Source organism: Mucor mucedo (assembly GCF_025094135.1).
Source record: "Mucor mucedo strain NRRL 3635 chromosome Unknown EV154scaffold_5, whole genome shotgun sequence".
Lineage (NCBI taxonomy): Eukaryota > Fungi > Mucoromycota > Mucoromycetes > Mucorales > Mucoraceae > Mucor > Mucor mucedo.
In genome coordinates, this window is record NW_026252289.1 from 467,565 (window position 1) to 486,059 (window position 18,495).

The 18,495-nt window shown below is 36.7% G+C and overlaps 6 protein-coding genes across 6 annotated transcripts; 4 read left to right on the plus strand and 2 right to left on the minus strand.

The window, feature by feature from the left end:
- Window positions 1-1,406: 1,406 nt before the first annotated feature.
- Window positions 1,407-2,919, plus strand: EV154DRAFT_492501 (uncharacterized protein). The gene is made up of 4 exons (XM_051599686.1): window positions 1,407-1,590; window positions 1,648-1,785; window positions 1,854-2,165; window positions 2,232-2,919. The coding sequence occupies exons 1-4, from the start codon at window positions 1,482-1,484 to the stop codon at window positions 2,885-2,887; spliced, it is 1,215 nt and encodes a 404-aa protein (XP_051462921.1). The 5' UTR covers window positions 1,407-1,481; the 3' UTR covers window positions 2,888-2,919.
- EV154DRAFT_492503 (uncharacterized protein) lies at window positions 2,920-4,842 on the minus strand. The gene is made up of 3 exons (XM_051599687.1): window positions 3,909-4,842; window positions 3,742-3,844; window positions 2,920-3,679 (listed from the first exon to the last, which is right to left on the minus strand). The coding sequence occupies exons 1-3, from the start codon at window positions 4,666-4,668 to the stop codon at window positions 2,989-2,991; spliced, it is 1,554 nt and encodes a 517-aa protein (XP_051462922.1). The 5' UTR covers window positions 4,669-4,842; the 3' UTR covers window positions 2,920-2,988.
- A 74-nt stretch (window positions 4,843-4,916) lies between these two features.
- Window positions 4,917-6,547, plus strand: EV154DRAFT_492508 (CTD kinase subunit gamma CTK3-domain-containing protein). Its single transcript, XM_051599688.1, has 6 exons — window positions 4,917-5,036; window positions 5,087-5,438; window positions 5,680-5,856; window positions 5,920-6,005; window positions 6,056-6,131; window positions 6,184-6,547. The coding sequence occupies exons 2-6, from the start codon at window positions 5,274-5,276 to the stop codon at window positions 6,373-6,375; spliced, it is 696 nt and encodes a 231-aa protein (XP_051462923.1). The 5' UTR covers window positions 4,917-5,036; window positions 5,087-5,273; the 3' UTR covers window positions 6,376-6,547.
- An 86-nt stretch (window positions 6,548-6,633) lies between these two features.
- EV154DRAFT_492510 (uncharacterized protein) lies at window positions 6,634-8,209 on the plus strand. Its single transcript, XM_051599689.1, has 4 exons — window positions 6,634-6,885; window positions 6,939-7,050; window positions 7,111-7,673; window positions 7,750-8,209. The coding sequence occupies exons 1-4, from the start codon at window positions 6,675-6,677 to the stop codon at window positions 8,055-8,057; spliced, it is 1,194 nt and encodes a 397-aa protein (XP_051462924.1). The 5' UTR covers window positions 6,634-6,674; the 3' UTR covers window positions 8,058-8,209.
- A 1,451-nt stretch (window positions 8,210-9,660) lies between these two features.
- Window positions 9,661-11,800, minus strand: EV154DRAFT_598453 (Endonuclease/exonuclease/phosphatase). The gene is made up of 5 exons (XM_051607047.1): window positions 11,172-11,800; window positions 11,028-11,101; window positions 10,864-10,965; window positions 10,687-10,799; window positions 9,661-10,627 (listed from the first exon to the last, which is right to left on the minus strand). The coding sequence occupies exons 1-5, from the start codon at window positions 11,759-11,761 to the stop codon at window positions 9,680-9,682; spliced, it is 1,827 nt and encodes a 608-aa protein (XP_051462925.1). The 5' UTR covers window positions 11,762-11,800; the 3' UTR covers window positions 9,661-9,679.
- A 230-nt stretch (window positions 11,801-12,030) lies between these two features.
- On the plus strand, window positions 12,031-17,134 carry EV154DRAFT_476529 (uncharacterized protein; the record flags this gene model as incomplete). The annotated part of the gene is made up of 5 exons (XM_051598041.1): window positions 12,031-12,849; window positions 12,924-13,254; window positions 13,307-13,500; window positions 13,566-13,748; window positions 13,820-17,134. 5 exons carry the CDS (start codon window positions 12,031-12,033, stop codon window positions 17,132-17,134), a joined length of 4,842 nt encoding a protein of 1,613 aa, XP_051462926.1.
- Window positions 17,135-18,495: the final 1,361 nt, after the last annotated feature.

An 18,495-nucleotide genomic window follows, 5' to 3' on the forward strand; every position in this document is an offset into this window, starting at 1 on the left:
GCACCAGAGATAAATTTGGGGACTAATGCCTAGAACAATGGGTAATACTTTACACCGCTTATAAACATCAGATGCATTATAGTTTGTAAGGCAAACCATAAAATCTTGATTAGCTTGGGTCCTTCTTTTGTATTCCCAAAGCCTTGTGACAGCACGATCGAGTAAAGTCTTCGTTTCGTTTCTGCCGAGGCTTTTGTTTTGTTATACTGCGTTGTAGTTTCGGTTATCTTGTAGTTTATAACCAAAAGCTGAGCATGAGCAAATTAGAGAGCCTAAAACGGACTCTTTAGGCCTTTATGTGTTGGTATAGAATAATGAAATATGACTTTTGTCCTTATTTCATTGGTCTTACATCTTTTGATGTTGAGACGATGTCTATTTACGTAATTTTTATTAACATCCTCCACCCTGATCACGACAGAAATTATGTGACCTAAAGCAATCTCAGCCTAAAGCTGAGAAACCATCTTGGGAGGTCTCCATCTAATCCTTGGAAAATTGGAACACGTCTTTTTTACTTATAAAAAAAATAGGTCATATTTTAGCATTGATTTCTCAAAAAAAACAAAAGCCAATAGTTACTAACCTTTTCACAATCGTTTGTCTTTTCTTTCATTTTTTTAAAAAAAGAAAAAGAAAAGAAAAAGAAAAGGAAAAGAAAAAGAAAAAGTAAAGAAAAAAAAAGTATAAGCAGGCTTTATTTATTGACTGATAAACAAGAGAATAAGCAAGTTTATGTCCGGATAATGTAAAAATTGATTATTTAATCATGCATAATTTTTGAGCCTTTTACTTGTTGTAGCCACTCACAGATATTGATCAGCTCAAATATAAAAAGACCCGGGCTTATATTAGACTTTGTAATGGTTTGCCAGTGTTTTAAAAGTAGTATTATACCAATAGTAAGGCGTATATTATGAAAAATAATCGATCATCTCGTTTAGCTTTAAAAGTAACATGGGCGTAGACATGAATTATAAATAGAACATGGCAAAGTTTACACATAGGTAACTCATACGTCAATGTAGATACAAACTTCGAATAATATAAAACAGACGTATGTGGGCATATTCTTATCTTGTTTGAGTTCCCTGACTCATTTGTTCTATGCGTTTCAGCTACTTCGCATCAGTAGATATTGTCAGTATATGTTGTTTGTTTTGTATTGGCTAAAACCTCTTCCAAATTTTAGTCATCGACTGAGCTCTGTTCCAGTTATTATTGTGCTTCATAGTTTTCTGATACAAGTTGACGTGATTAATAAATAAGTGTCTTTTTTTTTTTAGTCTATGCCATCTTTTTATTCTTACCTTTACCAAAATGTTTGTGCGAGTACTTAAAAAGCGTTTTTTGGTGTAAACTTTAATTTTGATTTTTATAACCCGGTTAAATGATTTTCCCCTCCAGATTATTAAAACAATGGGGAGGGTTTGCATTTTTTTATTCTTTTTTTCCTTTTTTTTCATACAAAAATAATTACAATGAAATTCTCAAATGTGTTTAGATCAAATCCTATTCGATCATTTGAATTGACAGTGGCATCAGGCGATACGAAGGCAGTGGCATTTGGTGCGGGATCGATTATCAATGGTAAAGAAGAAGAAAAATAAAGAATACTACATATTATACTTATTTAATTTCTGGTAGGCAACGTTAAACTCTTTTTGGATAAAGCAATCACCATCAAATCTATAAGAGTGGTATTTAAATGTGAAGAGTGGGACAAGAAAAAAGGACCCTCTTGTACCTTATTTTCCGTCGAATCTTGTATTTGGAGCCAACAAGGTAAAAATATACATAACAAAAAAGTAGCCAGATCAAAAAAAAAAAAATATTCATATTATCACTTCCAGAACCCACAGAATCCGAAACAGGAAACCATATTTATTTATTTGCTATTCAATTACCATCATCCGTTAATTTTCCACCAACGATTCGAGATGCTTATCTAGGACATCGCATCGAGTATTCACTCCAAGGCTATTTAGATTTACTTGACAGTACAACCAGATCCACATCTATCGTACCTCTCACCTATTTACCACTTGTTTCACTAGATGATTTTACTACTCGCCATCATAAAAAATCAAAGACCATCAAAATAGAAAAGGGAGAAGAGTACGTTGAAGTCACTGCAAAATTAGTAAATCCATCTTCTTGTCCAGGTACGTTTTATTATTACTTTTACTTTGTGGCCCGTTTATCCATTTCATATAAATTCACTATTTTAGGAGAATTGTGCTCTGTTAAATTACACACGCACAATCAATCATCCTATAATATTAATCAGGTGCAAGTCTTTCTATTGTCAACTGCTACTTCCCTATCTTCCAGTAATAGAGAATATCCCGATTTACCAGTGGCTATAGGGCCATCCTACCATCACAAACAACGTCAAATCCACAGCGAATCCTTCTATGTGACAATTCCTCGTTACAGTCGAGATAATACAACAATCTGCCCATTCAAAGTACCAACGTTTTGTGTTCCTACCACACAATGTCATTTGGGAAAATATATTGATATCACGTATGAAGTAGTGATAATTATTCCTACTATGGGTCATTCTTCATCAGAAAGTGGTGGTACAAATAATTTATTGGTGAACCCTCGAGCCATACGTTTACCCTTGATCGTCACCACCATACCTTATATATCTAATTTACCGAAACTACAGATCCCCTTTGCCGATGAAAATAATACAGACGTTCCTACATTTATTAAATACAATGAATCCCCTTTACCTTCACCAGGTGGCGCTTGGAGTCCAGGAAGTCCCATTGATGAATTAGATCTCTTATTTGAATTACCGCATCAGGCATCTTCTTCAGGTCATCTCATGCCTCCTCCAACTTTACGTAGATCTGTCTCTATACATAGTGAATAAAATACCCCTTTCTTTATAAGAATAATTTAATGGCTGGTAAAAGGGGGGTGGGGTGGGGTATCTTTTTTTTATTATTATTATTATCAAAACAATTGTTATTTCTATGTTGAAATCCATGCGGGTAATCTTGGTAATTTACACACCATGACTTGTAGCACAGCCATCCATTTATTGAACTCTTGTAGGGATTCACAAGAAAATTGTATAGGACTTTCTCCATCAAAATCCAATTGAAATAAGCAAGCATCAAAAGTGAGTTTGGTGGCTTTCGATAATGGTATCTTGTATAGTACAGGATCTTGCGGTGACATATGCGCTAATAAATCACCACCAATCAATGTAAAATACTGTCGTCTTCTTCCTCGTGCATCAATTTGAAAGAGATAACCTGATTGCCATTCTGTTTCATGAAATCGCTTTGCATTTAATCCTTCTAATGCTTCATCCATTGTATGTGGTAAAGAACAGGAGATGGGTGCTGTAATATACACACATTGGATATAAATCTTGCCTACAGCCTTTTCTCTCATGATTGACTTTTTGCGTTGTTGCCTAAATGTAGATTTGCCTTCCCCATACCAGTTATTGACCAACATTAACGTGGCTTTTTGATCCAATGCATCGTCCACTACGAATCGACCTGGTGAGAAAATCGTCTGACAGATGGAACCATCCTTTTCATGCATATAACGTTCTAAATCAGAAGACGGTCGAAATCGATGAAACCAGCTTTTTTCTTTTTTGATTACACCAATGGTAATCGCTACTAATTCATTAGGATCTACATTCTCACTTTGAATCCACTTTACTTGTTAGTCAAACAAAGTTATCAATAGTATCAGTTTATTGCTTACATTTTCATCTCATGATCGAACTGCATTGTGTGTGACAAGGGTTGACGAGGCGAAGTAGTTGATCGTTTTTTATATTGGATACTACAAAATGATTCTGTGTCGTCTTTTTTTTTTTTAAAAAAAAAAGTCTTTAATTGAATGAAATATAGCAATGAGAGCACACTTACTGCTGTCAATAGGAAAATCTAGGGATTCTGCTTTTAGAATCTTGATAAAGAATAAACTGGTTCGTGGCTCTTGCGGTAAAGGGGTTAATAAGAGAGTGGGGTGATCTACCCAGATAGGATCTTCATGCAAGGAAGAAGGTGGTGATATAATTAATGCATTTTTATTGGCAGAGATGGGTATTTGATCAAATGCCACGGTGGCGGTGGGTTCATCAAGCGCTGAATTGGTATCTGGTGAAATAGAAGGAGAAGGAGGTGGATAATGGGAATAGAGTTCACGTTGAATGGTTTCATTAATCAAGGATTCAGTACGTTCTAAAGACGAGATGGGTGTATGGGTCAAGATGGGACCAGAAGCCAACGGATACCAGTAACCCGGTTTTGCTGTTGTAGTGGTTGCTGTTGTAGTAGTTGCCGCTGTAATGGTGCTTGTGTTGGGGTGATCGCGTCTAAATTGTTTTCGTTGTAGTAAAGCATCGTAACTTTCCTTTTTGGAGATGCGTTCTGGTTTGATAATATCCAAAGAGATTTCTGAAGAGGAAGAAGAGGCAGAATCGTAGGCAGGTATAGTTTGCACCTGAATGTCTTGTAGGTTAAATGTGACACGTCGCTTGGTTTTAATAGGGGTATCTGGTAAAGTGTCTGGTGGTGTGTAAGCTGTAGATAGAATAGCAAGGTCGGCCACAGAGATATTCGAAGCAAATTCTTGTCCCACGGTTGATTGTGTATTTGGATTTTCAGAATGAGTCTCATTAGACATTCGCGATTAAAAAATTATTTGAGAGAAAATAAGATAAAAAAGAGAAGGGGAAAAGCATGAAACACACAACACACAACACACACACAGACACACACACACACACATTATCCCCCACCCCCCATTGAACAAAAAAGCAAAGTATTTCCTATTCTGTCATGTACTCAAAACACAGCGGACAAACAAATATACAATGTATTTTTTTATTTCTTCGTATTGAACAATCAAATGAATAACTCTTTTTCATCTATGAATGCTTGAATTGTCTGTAATAAGCAGTCCAAGTATAATGTATTTGCTAGATTATCAACAAACAAATACAGACCACATGGCAGTCCTTCATAATAAGGGGTAACTGCAGCTGAAATATACTTTGAATGGATTAGATCACTTTATTGTATTCAATTGAAAAAAAGGTTACCTGCAGAAGGGTTGTTGCCTGTGAATGATAGACGACAATGGACAATTGAGCACATACATGTTACCAAGGCAACATCAAAGCGGAGTTTAAATAAGTGAATAGCAGGGAGTTTTTTTTTTTGTTGTCCGAGAAGAAAATCTTTTTTCTCTCTCCCCCAACAACACCCACAAACTAATTAATCTTGCAAATGGCGGATGAATCTGATCCTTTTGAATGTCGCTTGATGTTTTCATCTCTATTAACTAAACTCAATGCTTCACAACAAGCTATTCAAAAGGTAGCCAATTACGCCATGCGACATCGGAATTTGTCTGAAGATCTTTATAGTTGCATTATTGAAGTCCTTGAACAGGTAAGAATTCCTTTTTTTTTTCTATGTGAATGTGGGGGAAAAAACATAGGGGATGGGAAAAACATCCCTTTATTTGTGTAGATTAGAATTCTCTCTTTTTTTTTAAAAAAAAATGTTTACCGTTGACACATTTACATTATATAAACTGTTTTATAAAAATATTAAATCGCCTTTTGTCTCTCTCTCTTTTTTTTTCATTTTGTTTTTTAAAAAAACCCACCATAAAAAAAAATATTTCTAGGCGTCCTATAATGCACGGTTAAATATAATTTACGTCCTGGATGCTATATTTTCTGCCAGTCAAAAAGCAAGATATTCCAGTTATATAGACCAAACACGTCCGGATCTGCCTCGTATCATTCACGCCGTGGTGGCAGGTGGACCTCAAGGTGTACTGAACATACCAAACACCCAAAAGGTAAGTTGTAACCATCATATATATATATATATATATATAAAGCTAAAAGAGATTTATTATTAGATTTTGAACAACTGGAAAAGAAAGGGGTATTTTGATGACAAGGAGTTGGATGAAGCTGGCAAACCGCTATTGGAGCATGGTTCAAGGTAATTTAATACACTTACAATCATGGCTCGTTCTTACTTTGTTTTAATAGCTTGCCTACAAAAACTAATGCTGAGGCATTTTCCAAAGATGATGTTTTGAGAAGGATCGAAGAAGATAGAGAAAGGGTAAGAAAAACACAAAAGAGCCAAGGAATAAAGGGCCAACTTTTTTGAATAGCATAAACGTTTAAGAGAAGAAATTTGGATTAGACCACCGGAGGAAAGTAAAGACGCCGAGTTTGAAGAGTTCTGGTCAACGACAGAAACACTGGATCCTGAATCCGATTATGAAAGCATGATGGTACAAAATATGTTGCGTTTACCACATTACTCTTGGAACATGATGTTGAACCAACGATCCACATTATAGCTAAAATAACGCTTTGCGTGAGTAAAATAATATGTAACCACACTGACTTTTTGTGCGTGTGTGTGTGCGCACTTTTGAGCGATTTAAAATAAACATCATGCATTTTTTATAAATGTTTGACAAGGGAAACATTGTTACACTATTTCTTATTATTTGTTTCGGTAATATCGGGTTAACTCAGCTGTTTAGAAAAAAAACACATATAAATATGAGGTCCCTAAAAAAAAGCTGTAATTTCTTTTTTCTTTTTTTATTAACCCCACATACACACACACGATTTTTCTATTTTAAATCCGCGCATGATGCTCAGTGTACATCCCATGTCGTTTACTCATGCATCCGATTTTCATATTCAATTAGACGATACTCATATTATACTCCATGGTTCAGCGGAAGAGTCTGCAGGCTCTATCTTGAGAGGCAGTGTCATATTAAATTGCCAGGAGCAAATCAAGGTAAAATCCGTCACTCTGAAACTCATTGGCATCACCAAAGTCAATTGGTCCGAAGGTAATTTCTTTAACATTTGTTTGGCAATAAACTAAAATCCCAAAACATTTTAGGCAACGGACCCAATCAAAGGAATTACAGGGCCAAGCAAGTATTGATTGAAAAGGAATTGACATTTTTAGAATCCGGTAAAAAGCCTCATGTGTGCCAAGGACGGTATAAATGGTAATAATATAAGAATCATAAATGTAAAATAAAATTCATCATCATCATCATCATTTTCAGGGACTTTGAATTGCCGTTGCCGGGAAATATACCGGAATCGATCCATCATGACATGGGCCAAGTCTACTATCGACTCAAGGCGTACTGCGATCGACCGAAATTCTCAATGAATTTTGTGGATAAACAAATGATCCAAGTGAGTCGACAGATGCTGGCCTCCAATCTAGAATTCAACCAGTCAGTGAATATTTCTAATATTTGGGCCAATAAGGTCCAATATGACATTACAATACCTAGTAAAATATATGCTGCAGGTCAAAAAATCCCTATTGCTTTTGATCTGTTTCCTATTGCTCCACAACTCACTATTCGTTCCGTCGCTTGCTCCTTAAAAGAATACACGACTGGCTCTACTCAAGATCGTCAAAAGACCAAGAACTGTGTACTAAATCAACTTCGGGACGATCATTTTTATCCTGATCCAATCACAGGTCACATTCTCAAAACCGAATTATTACTGGTACCTCAGCGTATCCATTTTGACATGTGCGCAGAGTTAATACAAGTCAAACATAAAATTAAATTCACCGTCTCACTTCAGAATTCAGACGGTCATATTTCCGGTAAAGTTTTTTTTTTTTTTTTTTTTCGCACGTGCCATTTTTTAAAAAGGTATACTTAATGACGAATCGTCTATAGAGTTAAGAGCTTCCATTCCGGTGATAATCGCACCGACAGTTCCCCAGCACATCCAAGAAGATTTACCTCCTTATCAAGATGCTTGGCGATCATCACATATACCCTTATCCGAATCGTACTCTTCCCTCTCTTCGTCCAATCATAGCAGTGATACAGAAGAAGAACACTGGATGACTCTCTCGCGGGTTCCTTCCTATACAACCGCTTTACGAAATAACATTCCTTGCTCTTCTTCCTCTTTACCTAGCTATTATGAATCTACTAATATTACTACTGTCATTAATAATAATAATAATAACAATAATTAAAATCAAGGGGGTTTATTTGAAGAGTCTTTACTATCGAAGGGCCGTTTTCAGAAGAATATAACCATGTGTGCTTTTTTAATGTGGCTCCTACTCTAACACTAATTTATATGTAGAAAAGAACTATGGCTGTCCTTTCGGGAGGGAATACAAAGAGTCTTCATGTCTTTTATGGGTCGTATTATAGTTAATATGTTAATGATCGGCTCTAAATTATATTTTTGGTTTTTCCTAACTTACAATATATTCAGAAAGTGTTATAAGACACGTAAAAAAAAGCTAAGTATCAAGTGTTAAATTTTCTGTCTTAACCATGCAATGCTGACTACTTGTCGCCTTGGGATTACGAAAATACGAACGCAACCTTTTTATTCCTTTCTTCCGTTTTTGGGCTTTCTATTACTGCGTATTACATACTAAAAAATCCAACACAAATAAGAATTTATATATGCTATTTAACATGCCAGACGAGGGCAAAATCATACACTAACCCAAAATATGAAAAAGAAGTTGGGTGAGTGGTGTGGAACTAAATGATTAGTGAGAGTCTAATTAAAAGAAAATAACGCTGTAATTTACATGCCAAACAATTCAGTAAACCGCCGGTGTTATCGACTTGGTTTGAGCACTAAATTTTCTTAGAATGCTATGGTTGGAGCCTTTATTACCCTACCAGAATAAAAACATTTTCTAAAAATTAGAGTAAAGTGTTTAAATAAAAAATCAGTAGAGCCGAAATAATGGTAACCGCGAATTAAAGCTGGGATAAATCAGAATTGTTTATTCACACTGAAAAGGACAAAGATTGATGACTCTGGATTTTCTTTGTTTTGTTTAAGTAGACATGTCATCTAAAATAAGTGTAGCTGTGACGAATATATATGGAGCTTGTATAGTGCAAGTTAGGGATTTTTATGTCACTGGCACCAACAACGCTGAATACCCATTATGTTTCGAAATATGGACCAGTGTAGAGGTTATTATACAAACTTACGATTCTTAGTCAAGTTCAAATCAGCCGACCGAAAGATTCCAATCGTATTTGACTTGTCTTCTAGACAGCACTGCAATCTACGGTTTGATCCGTCAACTATTCCTCGAAAAATACACTATATTCTGGGATCATCAAAGAATCATAAGAGTTGTGTATTAAATCAACTTCGGGACGAGAATTTTAATCTTGAGACCGAATTATCACTTGCACCTGAGCATATGCATATTGACATGTGTACAGAATTAATACAAGTCAATCATGAAACTAAATTTACCGCTCGACATCAGGATTCTGACGGTCATATTTACGGTAAAGAATAAACACGTGTAATTTAAAGGAGGATGACTGTATATACTAAATGACGAATAACCCTCCCTTATTAGAGTTAAGAGCTTCAATTCCGGTGATAATTGAATCCGACGGTTCCTCAACCTGTCCAAGAAGATTTAACTCCCTATCGAAGTGCTTAGTAATTCTCCCATTTATACCTTTGTCCGTGTCGTAATTATCCCTGTCACTGTCCATGTTTCTCTTTATTACCCAGCTAATATAAATCCACTAGTTACTATTACTATCATGATTAATAATCATACCACAAGGTTTTTTAAAAAAAGGCTAAATAGTTTTTATTTTATTTAAAGAGTCTTTGCCACCAGATAGTCCTATTTTTACTGTTTCTAGAAGAATATCGGGTATGGGTACTTTGTAAAGTATGAGATTTCAAAAGGGGTATTTTAAATGATGATTTCTGTGGGGGAGGAAAATTCCATTCATCAAAATAGATACCAAAGACTGCTATGACAGGCATATGATCACTAACACCCAGAAGTGAGTCGTGCAAGACAGCATTATACGAATAACACACGGTATCCCGCATATAGTGATTCTTTCGAAAAGGGAAGATAGACATGGTAGCCTTTTGACTCTTGATTGGTCTCTTCTTTCTCTTTTTCTTGCTGCCATTGGTAGTAGGGGTAGGTGGAGGTGGGGGAGACAAGTGGTGCGTGGCAGCACGGTCACACCATAAAATACGGTCTGTCCAACTAGGTACACGTTGTTTCTCAGAACTGTCATAACAGAGAACGGTGCTGGGCGAATCAAATAGAGCAATACGAGAGAGACTTGCATCACTTTCGGTTGCTATGATTTTTTCCGTCATGATATTGTAGATCTGATTAGGTTCATCTTCAACGACGGTCTTCTTGCGGCCACTGAGTCTTCGCTTAATGCTCTTGACAGATTTTGCCTTTGTGTTTTGGATAGTTGTCTTGATAGTCTGCTTAGAGCCAAAACGATGCAAAGAAGAAGTAGAAGAAGTGGAGAGAGAAACCATGGTATTGTTTACATTCTTATCAGTTGTTGTTGTTATTGGTGCTGCTGCATGACGATGAAGAGAACAATCGGATTCAGAAGAATCTGCATTGGTGGATGCAACTAAAGTGGCTGCTGCTCCAACACTGGTGATGATGGTATCTAGTTTATATGTAGGAGGAAACTGAATTGGATGTTCTTGAAAGAAGGCTAATGGAGAACCTTCTGTTCTTCTCTCAACGGATAATTGATCATATTCTAATAAGGTCTGAAATAACAAGTTAGTAACGTCATTTCTATTTTATGTCGTAAATTTAACACATTTACATTATAATCTCCCTGTTTAATTGCATCAAATACAAAGGGACGTTCGGCGTTAATACGGTAATTAGTATCACCAAATAAGAAAACGTGATCAAATTGATCAAGCACAGAAGGATCTACCCTTTTTAAACATTATTTGTTACACTTTTTTTCATTAAAAAACCTTTTTCTTAAACTTACATGATTTCTTCTTATTTTTACCACTTTTAAAGTTGGGCATGTCGAGTTCGGTCAGGATACGTTGCACATTGGCATTTCGTTCCGATAGTTTTGTCTGATGAGCTATTTTTTTTTGTATAAGTTAAAAATTAAAAAAAAAGAAGGGTTTAAATTTTGCAAGTTACCGGTGAGATGACAATTAATGAATAATAGGGACCTTGAACCAAATAAGATGGATATGGCTACTGCACCTTTATTTCTAAATGATTTATAAAAAAGTTAGCTTATAAATAAATACAAAAAACACGAGATTTAATTATTATTTTTACCCAACCATGTTTGCCCAACCCGTTTTAATAGATTCGGACTGGACATCTTTAACGAGATTTTGGACCGGTAACCAGACAAAGACAGCAATATGCAGAGCAGCTAGTGTTTCAGTTTGTACCAACTTGTAATGCAAACCAAGATAATCTGATAGTCTCTTTTCCCAGACCTCTTTGGAAGGATAAAACAAACTTTCGGAAATGTCTCGCTCACACTCTTGGGTTCCAATAATTAAGAGATGATACGGGTGTGTGGCAGATCCATCCAAGCCGCCATGTTGTTGTTGATGCATAACGTCATCATTGTTATTCTCTGTTAAGAACGTAGACAAATCGATAGGTAATAAACGGCCGTACATATTCCAAGTACCTACAAATACTTTAAGTCGGTCATTATATCCGTTGCTAGAAGATTGTAGTAGTGTCTTCTTCTTGGAACTGTTGCCATGACACTGTTGTTGTTGTTGTTGTTTTGGTTCTGGTCCATTTGCGGCGGGAGCTGTCGGGCTTTGATCTTGTCGTTTGGGATCTTCGTTGCTCTTTCTTTTGCCCAAGAAATATGAGACTGCTTTTGCAACTGTCCAACTGGACATGAGTAAATAATAAATAGGTTGTAAAGAAAGAAAAAAAATTAAAAAAGGGAAAAGAGGAACACCAAATTTTTTGAAATAAAAACCAAGAAAAAAAAAAAAAAAAAAAAAAGGGTGTGACACAGTTCCAAATCAAGGAACATACGAGCTGTATTGTAACCTTGAAAAAAAAAGAAAAAAAAAAAAAAGGCTGTGAAAAAAAATTAATTGGCAAATTTGTTCTTCTTTCTTCTACTTGTATTTTTTTTTTCTTTTATTATTATATTTATTCAATGCCCAATAGAGTTGTTTCAAGAGTGGCGAAAAAGCTATCTGCGTATTATTACAACTATGGAAAGACAGTAGCTTCACGAACTTGCATTCTACTGCTTTTTTCGCTATCATTTATAAGTTATTTTTCATTACCATACCTAAATAAATCTAGAAGAACAGGTGTAACACCAACTACACTCAACAATATACCATTATCGCAAATATCCACTTCTTTGGATGCCCAATGTTGGCACGCTTCTGCGCACGTCCAGTTCAATAATTTCACACTCACTCGCCATCTACCACCATCGCACTACTTAATTACTGAACGTATTCGATTATCTCATCCCGATCGTCCCATTACTTTTGAATTGATTCAAAAAGCAAAAGAAATTTATTTAAGTATTGCCTCAACCATCGTCATGGACGATAATCAACCTGTTTCTTTAAACTCAATCTGTTACCAACATCAAGGTCATTGCCTCATTCACGCTCCACCATTTGAGGAATTAAACACAATAGCAGATTGGAAAGAAACTACGAATTTACATAATCAGCCTTCCTTAAAGTACGAAACTCATCCTTACTCAATATATTCAAACACTACTTTTGACGCCCAAGACGAACTTGTAAAAGCCGACGCCGTCGTGATTACTTTTATATTGAAACAAACTCAAAACGGTAATACATTACGTATCTGGAATAGCATTTTACACCAAGTCAAGTTAGAACACCATATTTTGAATGTAGATAATTTCATGCATGACGGCGATACCAGCAACGGCGGCAGCATCTGGTATGCTTCAGCCAATACTTCTTCGCAAATGCTTCAATACAAGGTAAATTTCAATTCCATGGGTGTAGGGTATTGGTTGAGCGGAGGACTAATTGTTTTTTTTTGTATTATTAATAGTTTAATCTATTTCCTTTTGAATTATCTTACAAGGTACAATTATCCATTGTAGCCTACATGATCGCCTTCTATTTGGTCTCGATGGCCTTCGGTAAATCAAATCTAGTCAAGTCTGGTTACAGTTTTGGTTTAGCGGCAGTGTTTCTTTCCATTGCTTGTTTCACCACCACTTGGGGTATCTTTATCAAACTCGGGATCTCTTTAAATACAGTCCCATGGTATCTCTTGTTGATCTCCGTCAATGTTGCTTCGTTAGAAAATGTCTTTTTATTAACCAATGCGGTGCTCTATGCTGGCTGTGATATGATTGTCATTGAAAAAGTGAGCAGAGGTAAGTAACACAGACACTCTATAAATATACTTTCTAACTCGTTTGAATACAGGCTTACAAAGTGTAGGTGTGCCAATGACAGCCACGTTGGTTGCCGAACTCATTATTCTCTCCCTGGGTGGATACATGGATAATGCATTGATTAAAGAATTTTGCATGTTTACGAAAGTCGCTTTGTGCGTCGATTATCTGCTTGAAATGACTTTTGTCATTGCTGTCCTGTCTATTGATATTAAACGAGTCGAGGTAATTTTAAGAATGAGAAATAATAAACCCATTTTTTATTTATTCACATATGTAAAACAAAAAAGCTGGCTGACTTGGATGACCGTCAAATGTCAAAACGATTACACGAACTTGCAAACCATGAATCAGAAACAGAGAACCAACAACCTGATTTTTGTCCTGTGCAAGATACGCCCAATAAGGACGATTCGAAATCATGCGCAGATTGTAAAGACTTCAAGACGCATCGCATCTTTAATGCATTGATGGTACTGGAGAACCTGTAAAAATAATAATAGAAAAATCAAGGGAGACTTACCTCTTTTTTTTTTATGTGTAGCTCTGTTTCGTTGTGCTTTCATTAGCTTTATTCTGTTCAAAAGACACCAATCATCATCACCATCAATTACACAAACTGTATCAACCCGAACTTAACCAATTATCAGATCAATTCTGGTCAACCGTCAATCCCAACAAGGACGTGACTTGGCTTCAAATTGAGCCACCCCATTTACTCATCTATAGCACCGACCCTTATAAAGTATCAGAACACGTAGAACAATTACAGCAATTATACTTGGCTAAATACATGGTTATTCGTACCAAGATTCAGCATGGACCTTCTCTCTTTCGATCATTTGTCGTGTCCAGTCTTCAAAATTTAATAAGTTTTATCCTGAATATCAATGTGCCCATGTTGATCCTCTGTTTGGTCATGGTAGGAATTATTACTTGGATGACGCCCAAATGGCGTGATCAATGGTTACTGCCACTTATCACACATACGTTTAACCAAGTGATCTATATATTGATGGATTGGTTCCCTTTACAACGTGTATACTTGTATATGAGGGGCTTACCCTACGAAGGAGAAAGTAAAGAATATGACGCCGACGGCATTCAACATCATGGCGCTATTTCTGTACAAAATATCTTCAATCAACAACAATATCGTGCTAATGTGAAACAAGTGCAAGTACGCACCTTGAAAAGTCATCATGTGGCGGATATTCAGAACTTGGACGCCAACGCGCAACAAAGTTTAGTCTCATGTGGTCAAGATGGTCGTATTGTCTTGTGGAACGCTGATGTCAGTAAAGCAACTTGGGTAGCACGTTTGGATAAACTGTCCTTGGGCCGTGGTGGTGTTGTTCAGGCTATTCAGAACCCTGATTTCAGTATGAAGCGCAAGTCAGCTTCAAAACAAAAAAAGAAAGTGGCCGGTACATTGACAAAAGCACAGTTACCAAAAGCACGCTGTGTGAGCGTGGATCAAGGTAATAAATGGATCGCGGGTGGATATGAAGATGGCGTGGTACGAATTTGGAATGTCAGTACCGGCACATTGGTGCGAGAAATGGAATATCAACCTCATTTGCCTTCGGTGGTTGAAGTACAAGAAGTCATTGCGCCCAAACTTCGAAATCGCTTCAACGCAAATCCTTCTGCCACTAGTACCACTAACATGAAAAGAGAGGCCGTTGATCGTATTCTTTTTTTACAGTTTATTGGCGCTGTTGCAGAGTATTGTCATCCTCTGGTGGCTGAAGTAGCTTCCCGTGTCAGAAGTAACGATGAAGAATGTCAAAATTTTGTGATTACAGCTCATAAAAGTGGTGTGCTTCATGAATGGGATATTGTATCTGGTGAATGTATTCAAACTGTCAAAACAGGTCATACAAAAGACATGACACAATTACATGTAGTGGATTCCAAGACGACACCACATCGTAAATCGGGTGTGACCTGGGTATTCACAGCTTCAAAGGATGGCACGGTCAAGTGTTGGGAACGTCGATTGATCCAAGCCAAAGACGAAGACGAATGTTCTAGTTCACATTGGTTATTGGCGTACACGATTGAGCAAACAAGTCCGGTAACTTCAATTGTGACCGAATTACCCGTGGGTGGTATGGGCGTACTTGTAACAGGCTGTAATGATGGTTCTGTACGTGTGTGGAATTTCGAAACGGGAGAATCGATCTGTACTTTATCCGTCGGTAAATCGACTACAGCATCTCCGGCCACTTCCATTGTGGATAATTTATTGGTGGGTGGACCCATCCGTAAGTTCAGTAAATTCTCCACTTTGCACAGCGAATTATCGTCTTCGTCGGAGGAAGAAGAGGGGAATGAGTCGGACACGAATTCCACATATTCTCGTGCTAGCACCGTTACATCAGGCGCGGCAGATCATCGTGGGGCCATCTACCAGGTTGTTGTCACACGTTACTGTGAGGTGGAGAACGGGCCTGGGTTATGTCGTGGGTGTGATACCTGTTTTGGAAACGGGTTTTTAATTGCCTCAAGCTCTATGGATAATAAAGTCCACGCTTGGCGATTGGAGCGCTCCGACAGCGGACATGAAGGTTCATGTACTTTGTGTACAAAAGACTACCACCGTAAACAATACAAGCATAGAAAATCATCTATTTCAGAAGACGCCGGTCCTGAAGCCGTCAATAAGTTGACTCCCAATGGTAGAAGAAGAAGAAGATCTAGCTCTCAACAAATTGCTACAAGCACCAAAAAGAGATTCATCTCTCGTCCTGTCATGAATGCTAGTAATGATTCATCTGTTCTGGAGTTATTAGATATTGAACAATTGGCAGGCGATGCACATATTCCATTAAAGGCAACCTTCCTTGGTAAAATAGATCAGCCCGCTGGTCATGGTGTGGTCTTCTGTGACAAAATTTTGGCTGGTGTACGTCGTCGCCGTCAACACCATCATCAACCTAATAACCATAATCAAAAGGGAGGCGAATGGGAAACGTGGTTTGCTTCGTTACAGTACTACAACCCGTCACTGTCAAAAGAGGAAGGTATTGTTAACATGATGCGTATCCCCATCGAAACGTTCGACCTGGATCATGATGATACTATGCCGTTAGATTCACAAAAGGAAGACGATATTACATCTGCACAAGCATTAAAAGGTACCTTATTAAGTCTCTTTACAAAGGCTTCAGGCCCAACTGAAAAGAAGACAATCGATCACCAGTTGAAATACAAACGTATTCACGCCACTATCGACAATGTGTCTGATGATGAATCAGCCGAGGACCCGTTAGAAGATGAAGATATCTTGGAAGCCAGTGAAAATTTACCTTTTTCTGCAGTACGACATATCATCCCCTTGGATGGATGTGGATTGGCGTGTGATTTCGGCAACTTTATCAAACTGGTGTATCTCGATAAACCTAGTCTGACCGAAAAAGCAAAGATAAAACAGGCCAGTGATTCTAGAGATGGGAGACATCCACAACAACTCAAGATCGTCGAGCAGGCTGTGATTGAAGAAGAAGAAGAGGAAGTTGATTCCGGCTGTCAATGTGATGACGATGATAACGGTGCGTGTTCTCCCAAGAATAAGGATGTGGATGGCTGTTGTGGTGGTGCCAACAAGTCTAAAGACGGCAAATGCTGTGGCGGTGGTGCTGGTAACGTCAAGAAACAACAAGATGAAAAAAGAAGGCTGAGATCGTTGCAGAAAAAACAACAACTGCAGCAACAGCAGCAAGCGGTGGTGACACCAAACGCTTGTAGTGGAGTTCGTAGTCTTGCAGATTGTTCATTGAGAAATAACTGTTCTAGAGCATCTGATTGTGTTTCTTCTTCGCCTGCTTCCTATTCTTTCAGCAACTGGTTGTAAGGATATTGTATCATATATATAAAAAAAAGTCTCTCTTTCTATCTCATTATCAAGCATACCACATTATTTATATTCTCATTGTGTAATCGTAAACATGGCATTCTATATTTCGTAATAAAAATAAAATAATTATACTAAAAATAAAAATTAAATGAATGTGCAGTTTACTATTGCGTCTGAATGCATATCTATACATTTAATGATGACGATTTGAGTATGTATATAATTTTTTAAACAAAAAGGCAGAAAAAGGCAGAAAAAAGAAGAAAAAAAGAGAGAAAAGGGGGATGGGAGGGGAAAGAATTAGTATAAATGATGTTTCAAAAAATAACATCAGACTTATTTTGTTTTTATTTTTAAACTTGTCGCGTGTGATTCTAATAACAATAGAAAAAATGGCATGATTTTTATATAGACTAACTCTAGAATATCGCTCATTCGGGTATGGTGATAAAAATGCAATCTTTCGCCGAAATAAACATTGCAAAGTTAAATATTGCTGTTAATTAATATGGTGCTATTTGAATTTAAAAAAATATCGTTTACATAGCATGAAGTAAACATCACAGCAGTTTCCCTCATTTATTTTTTAGCTTGTTTGTTTATTTATAGATTCTGTTTTTTTTCTTTCTCTTTTTTCTTTTTTTTTTTTTTTTGTATATAGACCATTATTTTTCATATATCAACACAAGAACAAAATAAGAAGGATTTACCATGATATAGCTACACTCGCAATAATTTTTGACAGGTTGTCAAAATAAGATGCATGAAGTATAACAATAAATACGATCTCATGAGTGTGAAGACCCAATGATAACTTGATACTGTTTTTTGTTTGTAATAATCTCATGGGAAATTAGTAACTTTTTAATGAAAACAAGCAGTGTTGTATAGATTGTAGGCATGCATTGTTTCTGCGCTTCTCCTTCTGTATTTATACTCCATTCAAGTATAAATGATGTAGATGTCTTTAGAGTTAGCGGTACTACCTATTCATTTTCTGATAACTACTGATAAACTGTAAGCAAATAATTCGCGCTCACCTACATATTCCGTGAGATCTTTATGTTATATACACACTATATATCCAGCTTATAATCTACTAGATATTCAATAGCAACCCAGCACTGAAACATAGACCTTTAACCGATAGATATATTAATGTCTACCTCTAATCCACGCTCCCATCTGATCTTCCCTGACAACAATCTATTTCAATCCTTTCTTATAAAAAGGAAACCCCTTTCCATTATTAAGAAGATATCTAGTTTTAGTCTTAAATAATTTAACTATCTATTTCTTGGAATATTTCGTATGTGTTACTCCCTCCTCATGATTTCTCGACACAGTACATATAGAAA

Excerpts from the sequence above, each read along its gene's own strand:
- EV154DRAFT_492501 (XM_051599686.1), top strand. The coding sequence starts at position 1,482 with ATGAAATTCTCAAATGTGTTTAGATCAAATCCTATTCGATCATTTGAA. Across the intron at positions 1,786-1,853 it reads TTGTATTTGGAGCCAACAAG|AACCCACAGAATCCGAAACA; the intron begins GTAAAAATATAC and ends TATCACTTCCAG. Across the intron at positions 2,166-2,231 it reads AAATCCATCTTCTTGTCCAG|GAGAATTGTGCTCTGTTAAA; the intron begins GTACGTTTTATT and ends TCACTATTTTAG.
- EV154DRAFT_492503 (XM_051599687.1), bottom strand. The coding sequence starts at position 4,668 with ATGTCTAATGAGACTCATTCTGAAAATCCAAATACACAATCAACCGTG. Across the intron at positions 3,845-3,908 it reads AGATTTTCCTATTGACAGCA|ACGACACAGAATCATTTTGT; the intron begins GTAAGTGTGCTC and ends AAAAAAAAAAAG. Across the intron at positions 3,680-3,741 it reads TTCGATCATGAGATGAAAAT|TGAGAATGTAGATCCTAATG; the intron begins GTAAGCAATAAA and ends GTGGATTCAAAG.
- EV154DRAFT_492508 (XM_051599688.1), top strand. The coding sequence starts at position 5,274 with ATGGCGGATGAATCTGATCCTTTTGAATGTCGCTTGATGTTTTCATCT. Across the intron at positions 5,439-5,679 it reads TTATTGAAGTCCTTGAACAG|GCGTCCTATAATGCACGGTT; the intron begins GTAAGAATTCCT and ends AAATATTTCTAG. Across the intron at positions 6,132-6,183 it reads TCGAAGAAGATAGAGAAAGG|CATAAACGTTTAAGAGAAGA; the intron begins GTAAGAAAAACA and ends TTTTTTGAATAG.
- EV154DRAFT_492510 (XM_051599689.1), top strand. The coding sequence starts at position 6,675 with ATGATGCTCAGTGTACATCCCATGTCGTTTACTCATGCATCCGATTTT. Across the intron at positions 6,886-6,938 it reads CAAAGTCAATTGGTCCGAAG|GCAACGGACCCAATCAAAGG; the intron begins GTAATTTCTTTA and ends AAAACATTTTAG. Across the intron at positions 7,674-7,749 it reads TTCAGACGGTCATATTTCCG|AGTTAAGAGCTTCCATTCCG; the intron begins GTAAAGTTTTTT and ends AATCGTCTATAG.
- EV154DRAFT_598453 (XM_051607047.1), bottom strand. The coding sequence starts at position 11,761 with ATGTCCAGTTGGACAGTTGCAAAAGCAGTCTCATATTTCTTGGGCAAA. Across the intron at positions 11,102-11,171 it reads GGTTGGGCAAACATGGTTGG|AAATAAAGGTGCAGTAGCCA; the intron begins GTAAAAATAATA and ends TAAATCATTTAG. Across the intron at positions 10,966-11,027 it reads CATTAATTGTCATCTCACCG|CTCATCAGACAAAACTATCG; the intron begins GTAACTTGCAAA and ends AAAAAAAAATAG.